Consider the following 23,401-nt stretch of genomic DNA (forward strand, 5'->3'; position numbering starts at 1 on the left):
GGAGCTTTGGTAGTGAGAACAGGGCAACAAATTCTGTCCCTCCTCCACAAAGGCACATGGCCTTTTAGTAGGGAAAACAGGCATTTTGAAGAACAGAAAGATATTTGATCCTATAGTAGAGGCTTTTCTGCATTAGTTAACATCTCAAAAAGGCATATTAAATGTGATAACTCCATTTTTCTACCTTTTCCTTCACATTTAGGCCTATAGAAGGCAATTACAAATATGTCTGTGGAAAACGACATAAGGAGTTATATTTTTCTCTTAACCTCAGGGTACAGAAAAGCCATCTCCACTTACTTATGTTCATAAGCTTGTCGAAATGACTTAAGCTTGACAAGTGGTGCAGATTGGAGTATCAGGTCAAATGTGTTTTACTTACTTACGGAACAGCATGTGGTTTAGACTGCCTACTACATGGCAGAGCTCTTGTGAATTTACCATCATAAATTCACCTATTAGGAATTCATATCATGTGGTTTTATGAAGATAACAGCAATGAGTATTCTTCGACAGCAGAGTGAATTAATATAAATGACAATTTGAGCCCCATTACTAGAAGTACACATCTTTATTGAAGACAGCATTCCTGAATGTGTGGTGACTTACTGAAAATGTAATTTTACCAGGCAGACTATCTTTCTTTTTTTTCCACCTGGTGAAAAAAAAAATGCTCATTCCCCATTCTTCTTTTCATGCACACCATTTTAGGAGTGACTGTTTCATATTTACTTTTCATTTGTCCATTAATTTTTTCCTCTTCAGGTGTAATCTAGCCCCTGTGGTGGAGTTTGCTGCAGATGTGGGAACTAAATCAGATTTTATTACCATGAATCCATCAGTTGTACAAAGAGCATTTGGAGGCTTTCGGAATGAGAGTGACAGAGAAAAATTTGTGCATAGACTTTCCATGCTGAATGACAGTGTCCTTTGGATCCCTGCTTTCATGGTCAAAGGAGGAGAGAAGCACGTGGAGTGGGTTAATGCGTTAATCCTTAAGAATAAACTGAAAGTGCGAACTGCCTATCCATCACTGAGACTCATTCATGCTGTCAGAGGGTAAGTGTCTGGAAAGGACCAGTCTGTCCTTGGCACATGGTACACATAACTACACATTTTCCCCTAGACAGGAAGGAACCTCAGTAATTTCCCAATGGATATATGTTTCCATTGTTTTATAATGGCTGCTCTGTTTACTAACTTGAATTTCGTTTACGTGCTGTATTATTTTAGCTCATTCTCTTTCTTGAAAAAGCAAATATTTGAACTTGGCACTTATTTATATCTGCTCATGAAGAAACTACTGATTTTTATATTTTGCTGTGTTAAAGAGTAATAAGAAGTCATAGTATAATTCATGAATTTGGGGTAAAAACTACCAACAGAAGTGCTAAATGGCTAGTGGGCAATATTGTGGAAGCTTAAACGTTAGATGTATTTAAGGAGCAATTAAGTCCCAACTGTAGTTAAGAGGCCAAGTAGTGGTAGAGAAGGCTGGCTGAGATAATATGCCTTATTGCTTCCCCCCAGAAGTCATAGATGACATTTTTATGAATTAAGTCAACATTTCCCTTTTATTAATACAAGCTCAAAAGAAAGACCTAACAAGCAGACTCTTGCTTAAAAGTGGTAAATGACCAAAAGGCTAAGTTCAGTCATGCATACATATAAGTGTGTGTGATATGTAACACAAAGATAAGCAATACTGTATATTTATTAGATATCTACTTAATGTCAAATGCTGTAGATTCACAATGGAAGAGCTGATCACTGCTTTAAAGGAATGCATAGGCTTTATGGTAGAAACAGAGGCATGTATAGCTAGGTAAAGTATAAACAAATGGTAAGGGGGTATATTGTCCGAAGTGTAGAATTTGTTCCTCAGGTTAGCAAAGAAGTCCTAAAAATCTGAAATTTGAACTAAACTTTTAAAGCAGAAAATGATTTTAAAGAACTTTAAAGCGATTCTCAGGGGGAAGAAGACAGGGAGAGAGAGAAGAAACAAGAAGGAAATGTATTGCATCATGAGAGCAAACTGAGGCAAGAAAATAATTAAATACACTGTACACTTGTGGAATAATGGAGTCCATTGTGGTGCATTGGAATACAAAGTTGGAAAAATAACTTGTGATCCGGTTGGGAAGATAATCATGAAGCACAATTAGATATGTGAATTTAGGAGAGTAAATCTTGTAACTACAGATTCTGTTGACAAGCAGAGGTGCTAGAGATATGAAGGCCATTTAGGCTTTTGATTAATTTACTCATAAGATGATAAAGACATAGGGCAAAATCAGTGGACCTAAAAAGGATGGGCAAGTTCAGGGGACCAAGTAAATACAATGGCTAGAAGTCCTAAAAGAAAAAGCTTTCAAAACCCAGAGTTAAAAATAGTTTGCTTTATATACTGTCACTGGGACTGGGCTAAGGTGTTTTCATTTTGTTTTGTTTTGTTATTGAGATATTTTCCTTCAAGGATTTACCATTTCCTTGTTTAAACCTTGAGACAGTTTTTTGAATTGTTATTCTGCACGCAACTAAATTGCATTCTTATAATTAGATCCTGGTTATTCAACATTCATTCTCTTGACATTTGGCATGAATTTCCAACAAAGGAACATAAAATAATGCATTTGGAAGATAAGCAATTTTTTTAAGCAACAGAGTCCTGAAATTACAATTTGCGTCTGAAAAAAAAAAAGATGCGTTCTTGATAGAGAGCAGCTTCATAACGTGTTGTTCTAAGAACACATCTTTTTAATTTTTTTAAGTTTTTATTGATTACAAGTACTGCAGATATTTTTCCCAGTCTGTGGTGTGCCTTTTCACTCTTGTAATGTTGTCTTTTGATGAACAAGAGTTTAATTTTAACAAAATCTAATTTGTCTATAGTTTTTCTTCTTTTAAAAATTGTGGTAAAATTTACACATAACATATAATTTACCATCTCAACCATTTTTAAGTGTACAATTTAGTGCTTTTAAGTACATTCATATTGTTGTTCAACGATCACTATCATCGATATCCAGAACTCTTTTCCTTTTGCAAAACCGAAACTCTATACTACCTGTTAAACAATTATTTCCCATTCCCTTCTCCCCCTAGTCGTTGGAAATCACGATTCTACTATCTGTCTTTAAGATTTTGACTACTTTAAGTTCCTTATGTAAGTGGAAACATACGGTATTTGTCTTTTTATGATTGGCTTATTTCACTTAGCATAATGTACATTGTTTCTTGTGATTTTTTTTAATTTAAATTTTATTTTGTTTGACATTAGTATAGCCACTCCTGTTCATGTATTACCATCATTTTTTATTTTTTATTTTTTGGTTTTGTGTATGTGTATGGTGAAACATTTGAATTTCTTTCTTTTTTAAAAAGAATTATATACTTTTTGAGATATTTATTGTATAACAAATTGTTTTATTATTATGGTGAACCTAAAAAATAACATATCTGACATAGTGAAGTGTTTATTTTTATGTTTCTTTTTTCTTTTTCTTATTAGTCATCCATTTAATACACATTAGTGTATACATTTCAATTCCAATCTCATCACACCACCACCACCACCACCACCCCCACTGCTTTCCCCCCTTGGTGTCCCTACGTTTGTTCTCTACATCTGTGTCTTAATTTCTGTCCTGCAAACCGGTTCATATATACCATTTTTCTAGCTTCCATATATATGCGTTAATATACAATATTTGTTTTTCTCTTTCTGACTTACTTCACTTTGTATGACACTCTCTAGATCTATCCACGTCTCTGCAAATCACCCAATTTCGTTCCTTTTATGGCTGAGTAATATTCCATTGTATATATGTACCATATCTTCTTTATCCATTCATCTGTCGATGGGCATTTAGGTTGCTTCCATGTCCTAGCTATTGTAAATAATGCTGAAATGAACATTGGGGTGCATGTGTCTTTTTGAATTATGATTTTCTCTGGGTATAGCCCAGTAGTGGGATTGCTGCATCATATGGTAATTCTATTTTTAGTTCTTTAAGGAACCTCCATACTGTTCTCCATAGTGGCTGTATCAATTTACATTCCCACCAACAGTGCAAGAGGGTATCCTTTTCTCCACACCCTCTCCAACATTTGTTGTTTGTAGATTTTCTGATGATGCCCATTCTAACTGGTGTGAGGTGATACCTCATTGTAGTTTTGATTTACATTTCTCTATTAATTAGTGATGTTGAACAGCTTTTCATGTGCTTCTTGGCCATCTGTTTGTCTTCTTTGGAGAAATGTCTATTTAGGTCTTCTGCCCATTTTTGGATTCGGATGTTTGTTTTTTTTAATATTGAGCTGCATGAGCTGTTTATATATTTTGGAGAGTAATCCTTTATCTGGTGATTCATTTGCAAATATTTTCTCCCATTCTGAGGGTTGTCTTTTTGTCCTGTTTATGGTTTCCTTTGCTGTACAAAAGCTTTTAAGTTTCATTAGGTCCCATTTCTTTCTTTTTGTTTTTATTTCCATTACGATAAGAGGTGGATAAAAAAATATCATCCTGGGCTTCCCTGGTGGCACAGTGGTTGAGAGTCCACCTGCCGTTGCAGGAGACACGGGTTCGTGGCCCGGTCTGGGAAGATCCCACATGCCGTGGAGCGGCTAGGCCCGTGAGACATGGCCGCTGAGCCTGCGCATCTGGAGCCTGTGCTCCACAATGGTAGAGGCCACAGCAGTGAGAGGCCTGCATAACACACACACACAAATATATATATATATATATATATATCTTCCTGTGATTTATGTCAAAGAGTGTTCTTCCTATGTTTTCCTCTAAGAGTTTTATAGTGTCCAGTCTTACATTTAGGTCTCTAATCCATTTTGAGTTTATTTTTGTGTATGGTGTTAGGGAGTGTTCTAATTTCATTCTTTTACATGTAGCTGTCCAGTTTTCCCAGCACCACTTATTAAAGAGACTGTCTTTTCTCCATTGTATATCCTTGCCTCCTTTGTCATAGATTAGTTGACCATAGGTGCGTGGGTTTTTCTCTGGGCTTTCTATCTTGTTCCATTGATCGATGTTTCTGTTTTTGGGCTGGTACAATACTGTCTTGATTACTGTAACTTTGTAGTACAGTCTGATGTCAGGGAGTCTGATTCCTCCAGCTCCGTTTTTTTCCCTCAAGACTGCTTTGGCTATTTGGGGTCTTTTGTGTCTCCGTACAAATTGTAAGACTTTTTGTTCTAGTTCTGTAAAAAATGCCATTGGCAATTTGATAGGTATTGCACTGAATCTGTAGATTGCTTTGGGTAGCATAGTCATTTCCACAATATTGATTCTTCCAATCCAAGAACATGGTATATCTCTCCATCTATTGGTATCGTCTTTAATTTCTTTCATCAGTGTCTTATAGTTTTCTTCATACAGGTCTTTTGTCTCCCTAGGTAGGTTTATTCCTAGGTATTTTATTCTTTTTGCTGCAGTGGGAAATGGGAGTGTTTCCTTAATTTCTCTTTCAGATTTTTCATCATTAGTGTATAGGAATGCAAGAGATTTCTGTGTATTAATTTTGTGTCATGCAAATTTACCAAATTCATTGATTAGCTCTAGTAGTTTTCTGGTGGCATCTTTAGGATTCTTTATATATAGTACCATGTCATCTTCAAACAGTGACAGTTTTACTTCTTCCTTTCCAATTTGTATTTCTTTTTCTCCTCTCACTGCCATGGCCAGGACTTCGAAAACTATGTTGAATAATAGTGGTGAGAGTGGACATTCTTGTCTTGTTCCTGATCTTAGAGGAAATGCTTTCAGTTTTTCACTGTTGAGAATGATGTTTGCTGTGGGTTTGTCTTATATGGCCTTTATCATGTCAAAGTAGGTTCCCTCTATGCCCACTTTCTGGAGAGTTTTTATCATAGATGGGTGCTGAATTTTGTCAAAATCTTATTCTGCATCTATTGAGATGATCATATGGTTTTTCTTCTTCAATTTGTTAATATGGTGTATCACATTGGTTGATTTGCATATATTGAAGAATCCTCGCATCCTTGGGATAAATTCCACTTGATCATGGTGTATGAGCCTTTTAATGTGTTGTTGGATTCTGTTTGCTAGTATTTTGTTGAGGATTTTTACATCTATATTCATCATTGATATTGGTCTGTAATTTTCTTTTTTTGTAGTATCCTTGTCTGGTTTATGTATCAGGATGATGGTGGTGTCTTAGAATGAGTTTGGGAATTTTCCTTCCTCTGCAATTTTTTGGAAGAGTTTGAGAAGGATGGGTGTTAGCTCTTCTCTAAATGTTTGATAGGATTAACCTGTGAAGCCATCTGGTCCTGGACTTTTGTTTGTTGGAAGATATTTAATTTCATTTTCATTTCATTTTCATTACTTGTGATTCAACTTCATTACTTGTGATTCATCTGTTCATATTTTCTATTTCTTCCTGGTTCAGTCTTGGAAGGTTATACCTTTCTAAGAATTTGTCCATTTCTTCCAGGTTGTCCATTTTATTGACATACAGTTGCTTGTAGTAGTCTCTTTGGATGCTTTCTACTTCTGCAGTGTCTGTTGTAACTTCTTCTTTTTCATTTCTAATTTTGTTGATTTGAGTCCTCTCCCTCTTTTTCTTGATGAGTCTGGCTAAAGGTTTATCAATTTTGTTTATCTTCTCAAAGAACCATCTTTTAGTTTTATTGATCTTTGCTATTGTTTTCTTTGTTTCTATTTCATTTATTTCTGCTCTGATCTTTATGATTTCTTTGCTTCTACTATCTTTGGGTTTTGTTTGTTCTTCTTTCTCTAGTTTCTTTAGGTGTAATGTTAGATTGTTTATTTGAGATTTTTCTTGTTTCTTGAGGTAGGCTTGTATAGCTATAAACGTCCCTCTTAGAACTGCTTTTGCTGCATCCCATAGGTTTTGGCTCATCGTGTTTTCATTGTCATTCATGTCTAGGTATTTTTGATTTCCTCTTTGATTTCTTCAGTGATCTCTTGGTTATTTAGTAACGTATGGTTTAGCCTCCATGTGTTTGTGTTTTTTACGTTTTTTTCCCTGTAATTGATTTCTAATCTCATAGCGTTGTGGTCAGAAAAGATGCTTGATATGATTTCAATTTTCTTAAATTTACTGAGGCTTGATATGTGACCCAAGATGTGATCTATCCTGGAGAATGTCCGTGCACACTTGAGAAGAAAGTGTAATCTGCTGTTTCTGGATGGAACGTCCTATAAATATGAATTAAATCTATCTGGTCTGTTGTGTCATTTAAAGCTTGTGTTTCCTTGTTAATTTTCTGTTTGGATGATCTGTCCATTGGTGTAAGTGAGGTGTAATGTCCCCCACTATTATTGTGTTACTGTCAACTTCCTGTTTTATAGCTGTTAGCAGTTGCCTTATGTATTGAGGTGCTCCTATGTTGGTTGCATATGTATTTATAATTGTTATGTCTTCTTCTTGGATTGATCCCTTGATCATTATGTAGTGTCCTTCCTTGTCTCCTGTAACATTCTTTATTTTCAAGTCTATTTTATCTGATATGAGTACTGCTACTCCAGCTTTCTTTTGATTTCCATTTGCATGGAATATCTTTTTCCATCCCCTCACTTTCAGTCTGTATATGTCCCTAGGTCTGAACTGGGTGTCTTGTAGACAGCATATATATGGGTCTTGTTTTTGTATCCATTCAGCAAGCCTGTGTCTTATGGTTGGAGCATTTAATCCATTCACGTTTAAGGTAATTATTGATATGTATGTTCCTATTACCATTTTCTTAATTGTTTTGGGTTTGTTTTTGTAGGTCCTTTTCTTCTCTTGTGTTTCCCACTTAGAGAAGTTCCTTTAGCATTTGTTGTAGAGCTGGTTTGGTGGTGCTGAATTCTCTTAGCTTTTGCTTGTCTGTAAAGCTTTTGATTTCTCCATTGAATCTGAATGAGATCCTTGCTGGGTTGAGTAATCTTGGTGGTAGTTTCTTCCCTTTCATCACTTTAAGTATATCATGCCTCTCTCTTCTGGCTTGTAGAGTTTCTGCTGAAAAATCAGCTGTTAACCTTGTGGTAGTTCCCTTGTATGTTATTTGTCATTTTTCCCTTGCTTCTTTCAATAATTTTTCTTTGTCTTTAATTTTTGCCAGTTTGAGTACGATGTGTCTTGGCATGTTTCTCCTTGGATTTATCCTGTATGGCACTCTCTGCTCTTCCTGGACTTGGGTGGCTATTTCCTTTCCCATGTTAGGGAAATTTTCGACTATAATCTCTTCAAATATTTTCTGTGGTCCTTTCTCTCTCTCCTCCTTCTGGGACCCCTATAATGCAAATGTTGTTACGTTTAATGTTGTCACAGAGGTCTCTTAGGCTGTCTTCATTTCTTTTCATTCTTTTTTCTTTATTCTGTTCCACAACAGTGAATTCCACCGTTCTGTCTTCCAGGTCACTTATCCATTCTTCTGCCTCAGTTATTCTGCTATTGATTCCTTCTGGTGTGGTTTTCATTTCTGTTATTGTACTGTTCATCTCTCTTTGTTTGTCCTTTAATTCTTTTACATCTTTGTTAAACATTGCTTGCATCTTATCGATCTTTCCCTCCATTCTTTTTCCGAGGTCCTGGATCATCTTCGCTATCATTATTCTGAATTCTTTTTCTGGATGATTGCCTGTCTCCATTTCACTTAGTTGTTTTTCTGGGGTTTTATCTTGTTCCTTCATCTGGTACATAGCCCTCTGCCTTTTCATCTTGTCTATCCTTCTGTGAATGTGGTTTTTGTTCCATAGGCTGCAGGATTGTAGTTCTTCTTGCTTCTGCTGTCTGCCCTCTAGTAGATGAGGCTATGTAAGAGGCTTGTGGAAGTTTCCTGATGGGTGTTGGGTAGAGCTGGCTGTTGCTCTGGTGGGCACAGCTTAGTAAAACTTTAATCTGCTTGTCTGCTCTGGATGGGGCTGGGTTCCCTTCCTGTTGGTTTTTTGGCCTGAGGTGATGCAACACTTGAGCCTACTCAGGGCTCTTTTTTGGGGCTAATGGCAGACTCTGGGATGGCTCATGCCAAGGAGTACTTCCCAGAACTTCTCCTGCCAGTGTCCTTGTCCCTTGATGAACCACAGCTGCCCCCTGCCTCTGCAGGAGACCCTCCAACAGTAGCAGGTAGGTCTGGCTCAGTCTCCTAAGGCATCACTGCTCCTTCCCCTGGGTCCTGACGCGCACACTACTTTGTGTGTGCCCTCCAAGAGTCGAGTGTCTGTTTCCCCCAGTCCTGCTGAAGTCCTGCAGTCAGATCCCACTAGCCTTCAAAGTCTGATTCTCTAGGAATTCCTCCTCCCGTTGCCAGACCCCCAGTTTGGGAAGCCTGACGTGTGGCTCAGAACCTTCACTCCAGTCGGTGGACTTCTGTGGTGTAAGTGTTCTCCAGGTTGTGAGTCACCCACACAGCAGTTATGAGATTTGATTTTGTTGTGATAGCACCCCTCCTGCTGTCTCATCGTGGCTTCTCCTTTGTCTTTGCATGTGGGGTATCTTTTTTGGTGAATTCCAATGTTTTTCTGTCGATGATTGTTCAGCAGCCAGTTGTGATTCCAGTGTTCTCGAAAGAGAGAGTGAGAGCATATCCTTCTACTCTGCCATCTTGAACCAATATCAAAACATTTGAATTTCTTTCTCATTTCCTTTGTGTGTATTGTAGAGCTGTTTTCTTTGTGTTTACCATGGGGATTTCATTTAAAATCCTAAAGTTATAACACTCTTATTTGAATTTACACCAGCTTAACTTCAATGACATACAAAATGTTCTTTCCCCACCCCTTTCCATTGTTGACATTACAAAATTATGTATGTATATATAGTGTGTCCCAAAACATAAATTGATAATTTTTTTAATACATTAGTGTCCTAAATTATGTAGAAAACAAGATTTGGAGTTATAAACCAAAGTTACAGTAATACTAGATTTTACACTAACAATTTTTTAATGTATTTGTCTCTTAAATTATGTAGAAATAAATGAAAAATAGTTATGAATCCTTGTTACAGTAATACTAGCTTTTATAATTGCCCATGAATTTACCTTTAGTGGGATGTTTATTTTTCCACACATCTTCTTTTTTGATATGTTAAAAGTTGATTATCATTGATTCATAGAAATATAAAGAAGTCACTCTGTCCTATCTTACACATACACACACTCACTCTAACACACACATACAAATATACACACACACATACGCACACACTCCAGTGATATCTTATTAAGGTTGAAAAAGTACTCCTTGACTATAGGAAACTAATAAGAAAATTTAAGATTACTGTAGATTAGTACTTTTTTAATAGACTATTTTTAGAGCAGTTTTATGTTAACAAAAAAATTGAGAAGATGGTGCAGAGATTTTCCATATATTCCCTGCCCCCACACATGCACAGTCTCCCACATTGTCAACATCTTCCACCAGAGACCTACATTTGTTACAATTAATGAACCTACACTGATACATTATTGTCACCCAAAGTCCATAATTTACACTACAGTTCACTCTTAGTTGTACATTCCATGTGTTTTGACACATGTTAAATGACATGTATCCACCGTTATAGTATCTTATAAAGTAGTTTCACTGCTTTAAAAATCCTCTGTGCTCAGATTCTTCATCTCTCTCTCCCCATTAACCCATAGCAAGCATTGATCCTTTTACTGTCTCCATAGTTTTGCCTTTTCCCAAATGTTGTATTGTTGGAATCATACAGTATATAGCCTTTTCACATTGGTTTCTTTCACTTAGTAATATATGTTTAAGTTTCTTCCATGTCTTTTCATGGCTTGATTGCTCATTCCTTTTTAGAGTTTAATAATATTCCATTGTTTGGATGTACCAGTTTGTTTACCTGTTCACCTGTTACTTCCAAGTTTTGGCAATTATGAATAAAGCTGCTGAAAACATCTGTGTGCAGGTTTTTTGGGTGGACATAGTTTTCAACTCATTAGATTGCTGGACCTTATTATGAGTACGTTTAGTGTTTTAAGAAATTGATAAACTGTCTTCCAAAGTGGCTGTACCATTTTACACTCACACTAGTAATTATTGAGAGTTCCTGTTGCTCTACATCCTCACTGGCACTTGGTGTTTTCACTGTCATTTTGGTGATTTTGGTCATTCTAATAGGTATATAGTGATATTTAATTGTTTTAATTTGCATTTCTTTTATGACATATGATGTGGAAATATGCTTATTTGCCATCTGTATCTCTTCTTTAGTGAGATATATGTTGAAGTCTTTGGCTCATTTTTTTAGTCAGGTTGTTAGTTTTCTTACTGGAGAGTTTCTTTTATATTTTAGATGACTGTCCTTTATCAGATATGTATTTTGCAAATATTTTCTCCCATACCATTGCTTGTCTTTTCATTCTGTTCACACTGTCTTAATGAAGTCCAGCTTATCAATTATTTCTTTCATTGATTGCACCGTTAGTATTGTATCTAAAAAGTCATCACCTAACCCAGAGATATCTAGACTGTCTTATATATTATCTTCTAAGTGTTTTATAGTTTTGCACTCTACATTAAATCTGTGATCCATTTTGAGTTAATTTTTGTGAAAGTTATAAAGTTCTTTGTCAAGATTCATTTTTTTAATGGGAATGGACAATAGTTCCAGCACCTTTGTTAAAAAGACTGCCTTTTCTTCATTGTATTACCTTTGCTTCTTTCTCAAACATCAATTGACTATATTTATGGGGGTCTATTTCTGGGCTTTTCATGTGTCATTTGATCTATTTGTCTGTTCTTTGCCAGCACCATATTGTCCTGATTCCTGTAGCTTTATAGTAAGTCTTGAAGTTGGGTAGTGTCAGTCCTCTGATTTTGTGCCTCCCTCAATATTGTGTTGAGTATTCTGGGTCTTTGCATCTCTGCATAAATGTTGAAATAAGTACTTTTGTTCCTTAGATTCTGGTTTATATTTCTCCATTTACTACCAACAACAAAACAATAAGAAGCATGGTTGAAATAGAGCATTTTCAGTAAATTAGAATCTAGATAGGATTATATATGATTAACAACCATGAATTCATATCGCCCTTTTACATTTATTTTAAATATAGAAAGTGCAGAGCCTTTTACTAATTAGTTCATCAGTACTCTCTTATGTTTTGTCTTATTTACTTTTCTTCCATAAACATTATAAATATAAACTATTTCGCTATTTCCTAAACAGTTTATTCCAAAGAACAACAGGGCCAAACTTCTGACTACTGGTGAAGTTAATGGTATGCTTTCTTTTTATTACTGTATTTTAGGTATTTTTGAGAATACTTATTTTGAATTCTCCAGAAAAAACTTAACTTGCCACTTTCCTGCTTACACATCTACATCTTTCCCCTCAAGATCAAGTGATTGAGTTCTAAACTGTGGCCCAGGGTGTAAAAAGTAGCTCTAAATTTGCCTTTCACCTTTCAAATACGTTGGAAATTTGTACTCATTATGTATGTGAAAGGTCATTTCATTTATGGAACTAGTGAATTTAACACATTAATGCATGCAAATGTAGCATTTCAACATAATGTTTATACTCCACAAAGCTACTAAAGCTCAGAAAGAAAATAAGGAAGTGGGAAAACTGATGAAACAAAGAAGATTCACATGATATGAAAGCAAGAGCAAAATCCCCAAAAATCTATTCTTTAAGTATCTTTTTTACATGTCTCCGAAACCCTGTGGTTAATACAATTCAGGAAAATAGTTTAGAGAGTTTCATATCCTCTGTTGATTAGTAGAGTTTGTTGTCTCTCGTGACATGTTTATGCAGTCCGTGCATTTTACAGCGCACGTAATCACAATGTTAAAATGCAAAGGTCCTTCCAAATACTGCAGTTACAAGTAGGAAGTTTAAGTGATTTGAAAAGCAAAAAAGTCAAATCCTTTAGTTTTCATATCGTCAAGCCTCATCATTTAAACTTTTTCCTCTCTGAAAATTTTGATGGCTTACCAACTTTAAGCATCCATTTAATTGTAGATTTTTTCAAGCTCTGAAAATATAACCATCAATCACAAAACTCAATGATGTTTTTTAATGTATGGTCATTCTTCCCAAGCCATGTTAAGGGAAACAGGAAGGGAAGATATTGCAAGATTCTAATTTTAAAACAATCTTACCAAATAATGAAAGAGTAGTCTAATGGGGACAAATTTTAAAAACTATAGTTACAAATTAAAGTGAATACACCAATGTATTACACTGGTTTAGGATTGCAAGCTTTTCATTTGTATTTATTCAGAAGCCCCACATGTCCAATATTAATATTATTATTTTTTAATTTTCTTGTGAAGAATGGAACAATTTTCATAAGACTTTAAGAGTGAAGAGGGGATTTTGAAACATTAAAATGATTTGTTGAAATTTTTAAAATGTGTGACTACAAGGTATAAAAATCAAGGTTTTTTCTTTATACGTTGATAACAAAATTATCAATGTATAACCTAAAATCTGAAAAAACATTTAACCCAATGATGTAATTTAATATGTAATTAAATTATTATATAAGACATATTAAAATATATTTTTACAAAATATATAATGTTAGACAAAAAATTATAGTTACTATAATTTGATTCATAATAGTCAAGTGCTGTTTTTCATAATGGGATGGTTATATTTTATTTTCTCATTTTTTTAACATGATATAAAAAGAATTAAACACTGCACAAAGTAGATCATCAGTTCCACTACGAACTACCATAGATAATTTCTTAAGAATTCTTCCAGGGGTCACCTTATCTTTGATAAAGGAGGCAAGAATATACAGTGGAGAAAAGACAGCCTCTTCAATAAGTGGTGCTGGGAAAACTGGGCAGGTACATATAAAAGTATGAAATTAGAACACTCCCTAACACCATACACAAAAATAAACTCAAAATGGATTAAAGACCTAAATGTAAGGCCAGAAGACACTATCAAGCTCTTAGAGGAAAACATAGGCAGAACACTCTATGACATAAATCACAGCAAGATCATTTTTGACCCACCTCCTAGTGAAATGGAAATAAAAGCAAAAATAAACAAATGGGACCTAATGAAACTTAAAAGCTTTTGCACAGCAAAGGAAACCATAAACAAGACCAAAAGACAACCCTCAGAATGGGAGAAAATATTTGCAAATGAAGCAACTGACAAAGGATTAATCTCCAAAATTTACAAGCAGCTCATGCCGCTCAATAACAAAAAAACAAACAACCCAATCCAAAAATGGGCAGAAGACCTAAATAGACATTTCTCCAAAGAAGATATACAGATTGCCAACAAACACATGAAAGAATGCTCAACATCATTAATCATTAGAGAAATGCAAATCAAAACTACAATGAGATACCATCTCACACCAGTCAGAATGGCCATCATCAGAAAATCTACAAACAATAAATGCTGGAGAGGGTGTGGAGAAAAGGGAACTCTATTGCACTGTTGGTGGGAATGTAAATTGATACAGCCACTATGGAGAACAGTATGGAGGTTCCTTAAAAAACTACACATAGAACTACCATACAACCCAGGAATCCTACTACTGGGCATATACCCTGAGAAAACCATAATTCAAAAAGAGTCATGTACCAAAATGTTCATTGCAGCTCTATTTACAATAGCCAGGACATGGAAGCAACATAAGTGTCCGTCAACAGATGAATGGATAAAGAAGATGTGGCACATATATACAATGGAATATTACTCAGCCATAAAAAGAAACGAAACTGAGTCATTTGTAGTGAGGTGGATGGACTTAAGAGTCTGTCATACAGAGTGAAGTAAGTCAGAAAGAGAAAAACAAATATCGTATGCTGACACATATATATGCAATCTAAAAAAACCCAAAATGGTTCTGAAGAACCTAGGGGCAGGACAGGAATAAAGATGCAGATGTGGAGCTTCCCTGGTGGCGCAGTGGCTGGGAGTCTGCCTGCCGATGCAGGGGACACGGGTTCGTGCCCCGGTCCGGGAAGATCCCACATGCCGTGGAGCGGCTGGGCCCGTGAGCCATGGCTGCTAAGCCTGCGCGTCCGGAGCCTGTGCTCCGCAACGGGAGAGGCCACAACAGTGAGAGGCCCGCATACCGCAAAAAAAAAAAAAAAAAAAAAAAAGATGCAGACGTGGAATATGGACTTGAGGACACGGGGAGGGGGAAGGGTAAGCTGGGACGAAGTGAGAGAGTGGTATGGACATATATACACTACCAAATGTAAAATAGATAGCTAGTGAGAAGCAGCCGCATAGCACAGGGAGATCAGCTCGGTGCTTTGTGACCACCTAGAGGGGTGGGATAGAGAGGGTGGGAGGGAGGGAGACGTAAGAGGGAAGAGATATGGGAACATATGTATATGTATAACTGATTCACTTTGTTATAAAGCAGAAACTAACACACCATTGTAAAGCAATTATACTGCAATAAAGATGTTAAAAAAAATTCTTCCAGGAAATAGACAAATAAATAAGCATTTTTAAAATTATATTTTACAGGCATAAATATATTATTTGTAAACTGTTCTAGATTAGAATCATGTGTACTCTTCTGCATTTTTTTTGAAGTTTGTACTTTGGGGAGTTTGCTCTTGTAGTTCTCATCTCTATTCCCTTATATTATAATGCTCTTATCTCTACTCAGATATCTATACTAGAGCTTAGTTGATTTAAACTTTAGATTTCTTTATAATTAGTTCTGGAAAAAATATTCAAACAATTCTATTTGAAATCTTTGCCCCTTGGCAAATATTATGAACATTATTAAAGTATTTAAACCAAAGATAAAATATCTCCCTTAATTATTTTATAAATTTTTATGATCCATTAGTTTTATTATTTTAATTCTACTGTAACAAAAATGATGTCTTTGCCCTATTTTGTCACCACATTCTAATTATTAATTTGTTTTAATATAAATATTCCTATAATAGGAACTATACTCATTAAAATGACAAGATAATACTTTGTATTAATCAGCATAAATACTTGGATTGAGAATTCACTGGTGATCATTGAGATTGATAAAAATACATAGTGTTCAGTGATGTCACCTCCTTCATAGTTAATAATTCTAGAGTTATCCAACAATTTTGTAAACAAACATCTTCACCAAAATGATTTTTAAGGAAAAGATTAATTCAATTCATATAGATTTAAAAATTTTCTATATGAGTTCTACTTCTGACTTTCTTCTTTATCTTTTAGTTTAGAATACATATGCTACCCTTGTATTTGACAAATCTTCCAAATGTTTTTTTATTAGAGGCATAATTTTACAACTACAAAAGAAATGTGCAAGTGTGAGATAAGTTGACTATATGACTGCTTTAAATTTGTTTGGAATTAAGAATTTCATTTGAAATGCTTGATATAACCCTCATGACCTACAGCAATGTCTCTCAAATTGGAGTCACAGACGTATTTTGCCGGTTTTGAGAAAAAATATTCTTACTCCCTTTAAAACGTGTTTTTACATTGATCCAAGCTGAGAACACTGGCTTACAGAATTTTTAAGAATTACTTAGGAGTTCGATTAAAGAAGGTCAAAACAAACCCTTCTTATTCTGACCGTAGACAAGACTATTTACAATCTTGAGTCTCAGATTTGTAGCCTTTGAATTGTGGGTATTGGCATAAATAATCATTTAGATCCCTTGGGCTTTGAGTTTCACTGGTTCTGTACTTTAGTTGTTCTTACTGACATGAATATTCAAAATGCCACAAACATTTGTACTTCATCTTCATAAACATCCTCAGGAATATCTTCTCTATAACCTAAGGAGGTTCATTTAACTTTTGATCGTCACTAACTGAGGTAGCTTACTAAAATATTCCTGCTTTAAAGTCTGGAATTTAAATATTGTCTAGGAATTTGAATATTCTTTGCGTTCTTCAAGACCATAATTAAGCTAACCCACCCTCATCTAAATGTTTCCTGTTTGCAGTAAAAGATACACACAGGCAAACACACACACATATACACACACAAATATGTATATGTGCATGTGTATATATATGTATATAAGTAGGTATAGAAGAGATAAGTATGTATCTTTGTTATGGGGCCATTTATTCTATTGAAGTTATTCTTTCTTTGGATTTCTACAATTATTAAATTTTTAAAAAACATAAATCTTTCTATAAATGCAAATAATGGAAAATTATTTCTGGAGAAGTGTTTATTTGTTGTATATATGAAAAGTAAAAGCATACACATATGCTATATATTACTCACAAAATACAATATTTAATATACTATTAGGATCTTACATATATTTACAAACTATATGATGTATAATACACAGTTATATAATACAGTATACTAGTGATATATATATAACAACTTATTCCATGCAAGTTGCTCTGCTAGACCTTGAGTGTATCAAACAATATTCAATAATACATTGTCTTTTTTTATAATGATGATACATTGTTGATTTATATTCAACATGTCCTCGCTTGGATTTTCAAAAATTGATTTGCCATGCTTAATATACAACAAGTCTCCCACTCTATATTTATGTTGTTGGCTATCTTGAATTTATTATTTCTAGTAATTTCATCTTGTATTGGGAGACTAAATATTCTTTTATACTATTACTGTGTCTAAATAACTTGAATTTTTTCCTCTTATTCAGAATATAAGATAATATTCTAATTAATCTGAATATTTCATGTCCGGTGTACTCATTTCTTCATTTTTGTTATTAAATAAAATTATGTTGAGCAATGGGATATCACTTAATGTAACCTCCTAAGTTTCCCAGGGTTTTACTGAATCACTGATGTTTTCTTTTATCATTCAGCCTGTAAACTAGCTGAGTATTTGATTCTCAATGTAATGATCAAGTTCATAGTTCCTAGCTTGTAGGTTTCAATGTAGGAAGGAATAACAAGCCTTACAGAAATTATATCAAGTGACATCTCTAGCTCACCTCCTATCTGTGTAGCTGTCAGTCTGTTGTAAACTATTTTATTGGTCAAGTATACTTTTCTTTTAAAAGAAAAGAAGCACACATTAGTTTCTTTGTTACAGCACATGATTTTCTATATGGTTCTTACAAATAAACAGGTTGTATTTTTGTACATCTTTCAGCATCAACTTTTATTCCAGTTTTAAGAGTAACACAAAAATACCGTATCTCAGACTTTAGTTTCTGAACTTACATTTCAGATGTGAAAATCTGCCACTTTTAAATGAGTATAGAGATAAAAGGCTGTATAAAATTAGGTTGATCCTCTGCAGGCTAAATTCATATGAATGGCATGTACTTGCAGAAGAAGTTGAATCAGACCAGGCTTCCAGTAGAATCCCTGGTAAAAATATAAGCTGAAACAGACCATTAGTAGACTTCAGGAAATTTGAGTAAATTACCTCTGTTATTCAAGTGGATTATTTTAGAGTATTGAATCAACTCAAAGTTGCATAAGGAAAAGCAATTTTAAAAAACAACTTTGAAAATGGAGAGATTCACTCCAAATGCTTTCTGAAAATGGCTTACTTGTTTTAAATTTAGTCTTATTCCAAAAACATTTCCATATGGTTTCCATTTTGACTAATGAGCAACACAGCTGTAATACTTCTTTATAAAACGTGTGTCCTTCATTAATGCTTTTGAGTAACTAGAAACTGCTTAATAGGTATTTTAAACCTCATGATATTTCCATGATGGAATATTTCTTCCCTCACTGTGGACTCTGATATCCGCCCTCTGCACTGCAATGTTTCTTGATATCTTAATCTAGTTACCCTTGAGTCATGGTATTACTTTCTAGCAGCTCCCATCATTCATATTTCATTGTGGAATATGAAAATATAAATGACTTGTATCTGATAAGTCATTCATAGGTGTATGGCCCAAACAGGACCCTGTGGGAAACAGAGCTGCCACGCTGCCCTTAGCCAACATGTTTCCCAATTCTTGGTTCTCTCTCATTGAGATGAAAAGCTTTTGCTAAGTATTTAGAGTGTCTTCTGAGGAGTGGGGAAGCCTTCATGGCCCTCAGTGATATTGACATATCCTGGGGTTTCTCCTTGGTATGCGTTATTTTCTCTTCTCTACCTAGATCATTTCTACTTCTTCAATTTAAAGATTAGTTCCAGTTGGGCACAGTTCCCCACTCTCGTTCCTGTCTCTGAAATTAACCTAGGTATCCTTTCTCTGTATTCTCTTCACAAGGGATGTATGTTTCAAACAGAACAGTCATCAAAATGTATGATTATTTTTTTCTCTGTCTTTTTATATTGTATATTTCATGAGAGAAAAGGTTGATTTATTCATCCCTTTATATACCTAAGAAAAAGTATGAAAGCCCTGTGTTTGCTATGGTGGGGCCTGGGGCCCAGGTGCAAGGGGGTAGAGAATGGAGTCATGAAAAAAGGGCAAAATTGTGCTGGAAAAAGACTTTGAAGTTTGGTTTAGGGTTAGTTATTGAGAGCAATCAAAGAAGCAAGGCAGCGAGCAAAAGGGAGGAAAGGGTTTTTTAATATAAATCTGGGTACCACTGGAAATCACATTAACCATGCAGCTTATGTTGAAACAGAAGGAAACCATGCCAGTAAGGAGGCTTGAATCTCAAATAATGAGGATAGAATGTGAATAACTTGTCTTTACAGCAATTTACTAATTAATCAACTGGTGTATATCGAGAACCAACTTGTGCCCAGTATTCACAACACTGTGAAAGCAATGCTTACTAAATTTTACCTACCTAAGTTGTTAGAATCAAAATATGTTCTAATTAAAAAGTAAATGGATCATAATAATGAAGTGTGACACTTGGGAACATCCAGACTGAACATCTATAGGCTCATACTGGCCACCTGAGAAAATTGCCTTTGTTCCATAATTTAATAACTTAATGTTATTCAATTATTATCTTTCAAAATCTCTCTCTATATATATTTATTTATTATTATTTATTTATTTATTATGATGCTTTCTAGAAGAAAATGGTTATTTCAAACATGTTAGCCGAGGAAAGAAATATATTTTCATCATTTTTTTAAATTCATATACTGACATTTAGTATTCAGAACAAAGGTTTATACTGCTATATTTAAGAGCTACAGGAAAAATTCATGAATTTGCTTCATGGATTGTATTCATTACATGCTTTTTGCTCTTTTATTGCCTTTCTACTCTCAAGACCCAATCTTGTAATGAGTGGTAGAGAGTACATAAATAACTAGAAATTCCCTTGTTTCTCTGACCTTTAAGGAAAAAAGAGTAACACTGATCAGTATGCAAAATATCTTGAACTGAATTCAATATGAATGTCTTGAATTAATCTGCATAAAGCTATTGTAATTTAAATCCAAGTGATCTGGCAATGACCACATTCAGAGATTTCTTATATACATTAAAATAATTCGTTGTGAATTTAAAATAAAAGGCAAATATATAATAATAAATTTTTAAACAGTACGTATGACTAGATACAGTCTAAGTTGGCTGAGGAATTGTTATTGAATCAGGTATCCCAAAAATCTTTTAAAATTTACAGTTTCTTAGCTCCTCAGAATAATTTAGATGTGGTTTAGCTTGAAGGAAATAGTTCAGGTTAAGTGTTTCCATTTGTTTGATCTAACTCTAGCCCCTCATATGATTGATCACATGATCACAGCCTCACAGTTTCCATTTGTTTGATCTAACTCTAGCTCCTCATATGATTGATCACATGATCACAGCCTTCCAAATTATGGCTATAGATCTTTGAAATGACACCAGGTAACAGTAATGTATATAAGAATAAGGCAAAAGACTTGGGCTTGACCACTAGAATTATCATGTGGGAAACAACTTATTGAGAGAGTCTTTTGCATATTTCAAAGGCCCGTGCACCAGCACACCATGATTCCTATTGGCAAGAGATCAAGGAAAAGGCCATCTCTTCTTTTTCTCTCTTCTCAGCCTTACCCCCAAATCATGTAAAAATTCGGGTGAATAAGTAAGGATGTTGTACAAGAATAAGGACTTTTGACTGTATTTTTAAAGTCCCTTTAACAGTTCTTTCTGGTTTTGTGTTTATATACAAACCAAGAATTGGAAAGCACATAGGCCAGGGGCAGACTGGAAGCTCTGTTTCCTACGGATTCCAGTTGGAGCCAGATACCTGGGATTGACTTCTCAGAAGTGACATTTACATTTTCACACCTCATGGATGAAATAAGTGAAGAAGAGTGCTCAGAGAGACAAGAGAAAAATCAAAACCTAAGAACCCTAGTAACAACCCATATTCAGTGGTAGGAAGGGAAACCACATGGCAGTGATCTGAGTCTGATACCTCTGCCAGCTTGTCCTCATCAATACATATCCCAAAAAGCCAGGGATGTTCTTTGTTCCCCACTAATATGTTGAATGGTGTTCCTTTTTATGTATTAATAAGTGAGTGTGCTTTCCCTTGAAGGTAGGGCATTCGTGGTTCAATATGATTTTCTGAAGACTGTATTTAAACACAATGTATATTTGTTGATAGATGTGGGAAATATTGTTCAGTAGTTTATTTTGAAAACCAATCAAATCACATTATATAAGTTGCAAATTCTTACAGTTATTTTTTCAGATCAGTGTTCATTGTCACAGTCCTTTCCCCCAAATGGTATTATACTGGGACTCTCACTTCATGGGCCTAAGTGAAGGTAAAATCCTAAAGTATTTTCTCCATTCTTAAGAACGGATAGTTTTTATCATATCTTAAGAACTTTAGCCTTCTAATACACCATTGTTACGCCTTGTCCATAAATTAAGTTTCCGTCTATATGGTAGAATTTTTGTATATGCCATGAAAGATTCCTGATTCCTCAAAAGACTTTACTTCTGTACAATATGAACAGATTTTTGTCTCAATGAGAAATAGCCACCTAAACTTCACATATTAGGAGAGAGAGCAGCTTCAATAAGCAGTAAGGTACACATAACTGATAAGTAATTTTTACTTAATGGCAAATAGGTTGTTGGGATTAAAAGAAAGTAATTGTAAAGGCCCAATGAATATACATTGGGAGCAGCAGTACTGCTGATTTCTGTGCTAATGTTGCTCTTACCCTGTCTGTGTGTCTTTATCCAGCTGGATCATGAAGTTAGGTCTCTCAGATAAGGTCAGTACCAAAAAACTGTAGGTGACAAGTCACTGCTCTGTGTTGGTTAAATGCCTGCTGTATTCTTGCTTTTACATGAGTTTTCAGAACAAGATGTCATTGCCACAGCAGTGGTATTATTTAGCTATATTCCCTGATTAAATGTTCCTGGAGAGAATATCAGTCGAATGTTAGTGTATTAAGAACTCAGTTACAATCACTCAATCCTACCCTGCTTTAACTTTTATCCTCCAAACTGTCATCCAGTGGCCATGTTGGCAGTCAAATGAAATGTGTTAGAGGGAGATTGGGCTGGCAGTTGCTATCTTATCATTAATTCCTTACCAAAACGAAACAGGTTTTACTTCAGGCAATATACATTTTCATTGTCAACACCAAATTGTTTTCATAATGAAAGTATGGGTCATATTGCTTGTCCTAATCTCTAATTACTCATTGAAAGCATGCTTTTGAAGAAAATATTGCCCTTTGATGTCACTCTAGAGATAGCAAAATCAGTGGGAGAATTCATTTCTTCTTCTTTAAAAAATAAAATGTAATAAAGTAATAGTGCAATAAAGTAATTAGGAATTCTTGGATACTTAGCTTGTATAGATTCCACTGAATGAATTATATGGACTTAGTTTCCTTGGCCTTTGCAATAAGATCAGAGAAATTGGCCAGAATTAATAAAGCTGTAGCACGAAGCAACTGAGTTCAGATTTAAAGCTTCCTTGTTTCACATATCCAATATTTGTGCCAGTCTCAAACTTGGATGAAATTAAATAGCTAAAACAATCATGTGACATCTGGATATTCTTACATGATCTAAAATGCAAGGGATTCTGTATTACACTACTAATATTTTTTGATGATTTAGTCTAATAGAATTTAACTTCATTTTTTTCCCTTTGCTCCAATGGATCTTACTTAAAGTAAAATTATTACTTACAGCTAAAGTTATAATTTTGCATTTTATTCCATTGATCATCTTACTCTTCTCAAGAGGATTATGCATACTTTCTGCAGAAATTATTTTATAGCCATATATAAAATTTTTGCAATATGACAACCTGATCTTGCATTAAAATATCTGTTTCTCTGTAGTGCTTGGGAAAATTGTACAGTCATAAATATTTGATAGCATCTATTTTAAAATAATAAAAATTAAAGGAACAATGTTGGGATGGAATATGGGCACTTTCCCAAAACTCTCATGTTTGTTTTTGCTCCTTGGTAGTCACCATTAATGAAAACGAAATTGATACTTTGTGAATTCACAGTGTTGTAGTCATATAATCCGTCAGCAGGTCTCCATTAATAAAAGTCACTTCTAGGCAGAATCAGTGCTGCTAAGCACTTT

At 34.8% G+C, this 23,401-nt stretch overlaps 1 protein-coding gene across 3 annotated transcripts in view; it reads left to right on the top strand.

Moving 5' to 3' along the window:
* ST8SIA4 (ST8 alpha-N-acetyl-neuraminide alpha-2,8-sialyltransferase 4) overlaps nt 1-23,401 on the top strand; it is a gene marked incomplete at both ends in the record, with an annotated part of 98,177 nt that overhangs the window by 37,885 nt on the left and 36,891 nt on the right. For 2 of the 3 annotated variants that reach the window (XM_079703105.1, XM_079703106.1), the window contains one exon: nt 766-1,059. The exons of the other annotated variant lie outside the window; for it this stretch is intronic. In XM_079703105.1, coding sequence (XP_079559231.1) covers nt 766-1,059 — 294 coding nt within the window. The remainder of the gene's footprint in view (nt 1-765; nt 1,060-23,401) is intronic. 3 annotated transcript variants of the gene reach the window in all.

The sequence above is a fragment of the Hyperoodon ampullatus genome (assembly GCF_949752795.1).
Source record: "Hyperoodon ampullatus genome assembly, chromosome: 4".
NCBI lineage: Eukaryota > Metazoa > Chordata > Mammalia > Artiodactyla > Ziphiidae > Hyperoodon > Hyperoodon ampullatus.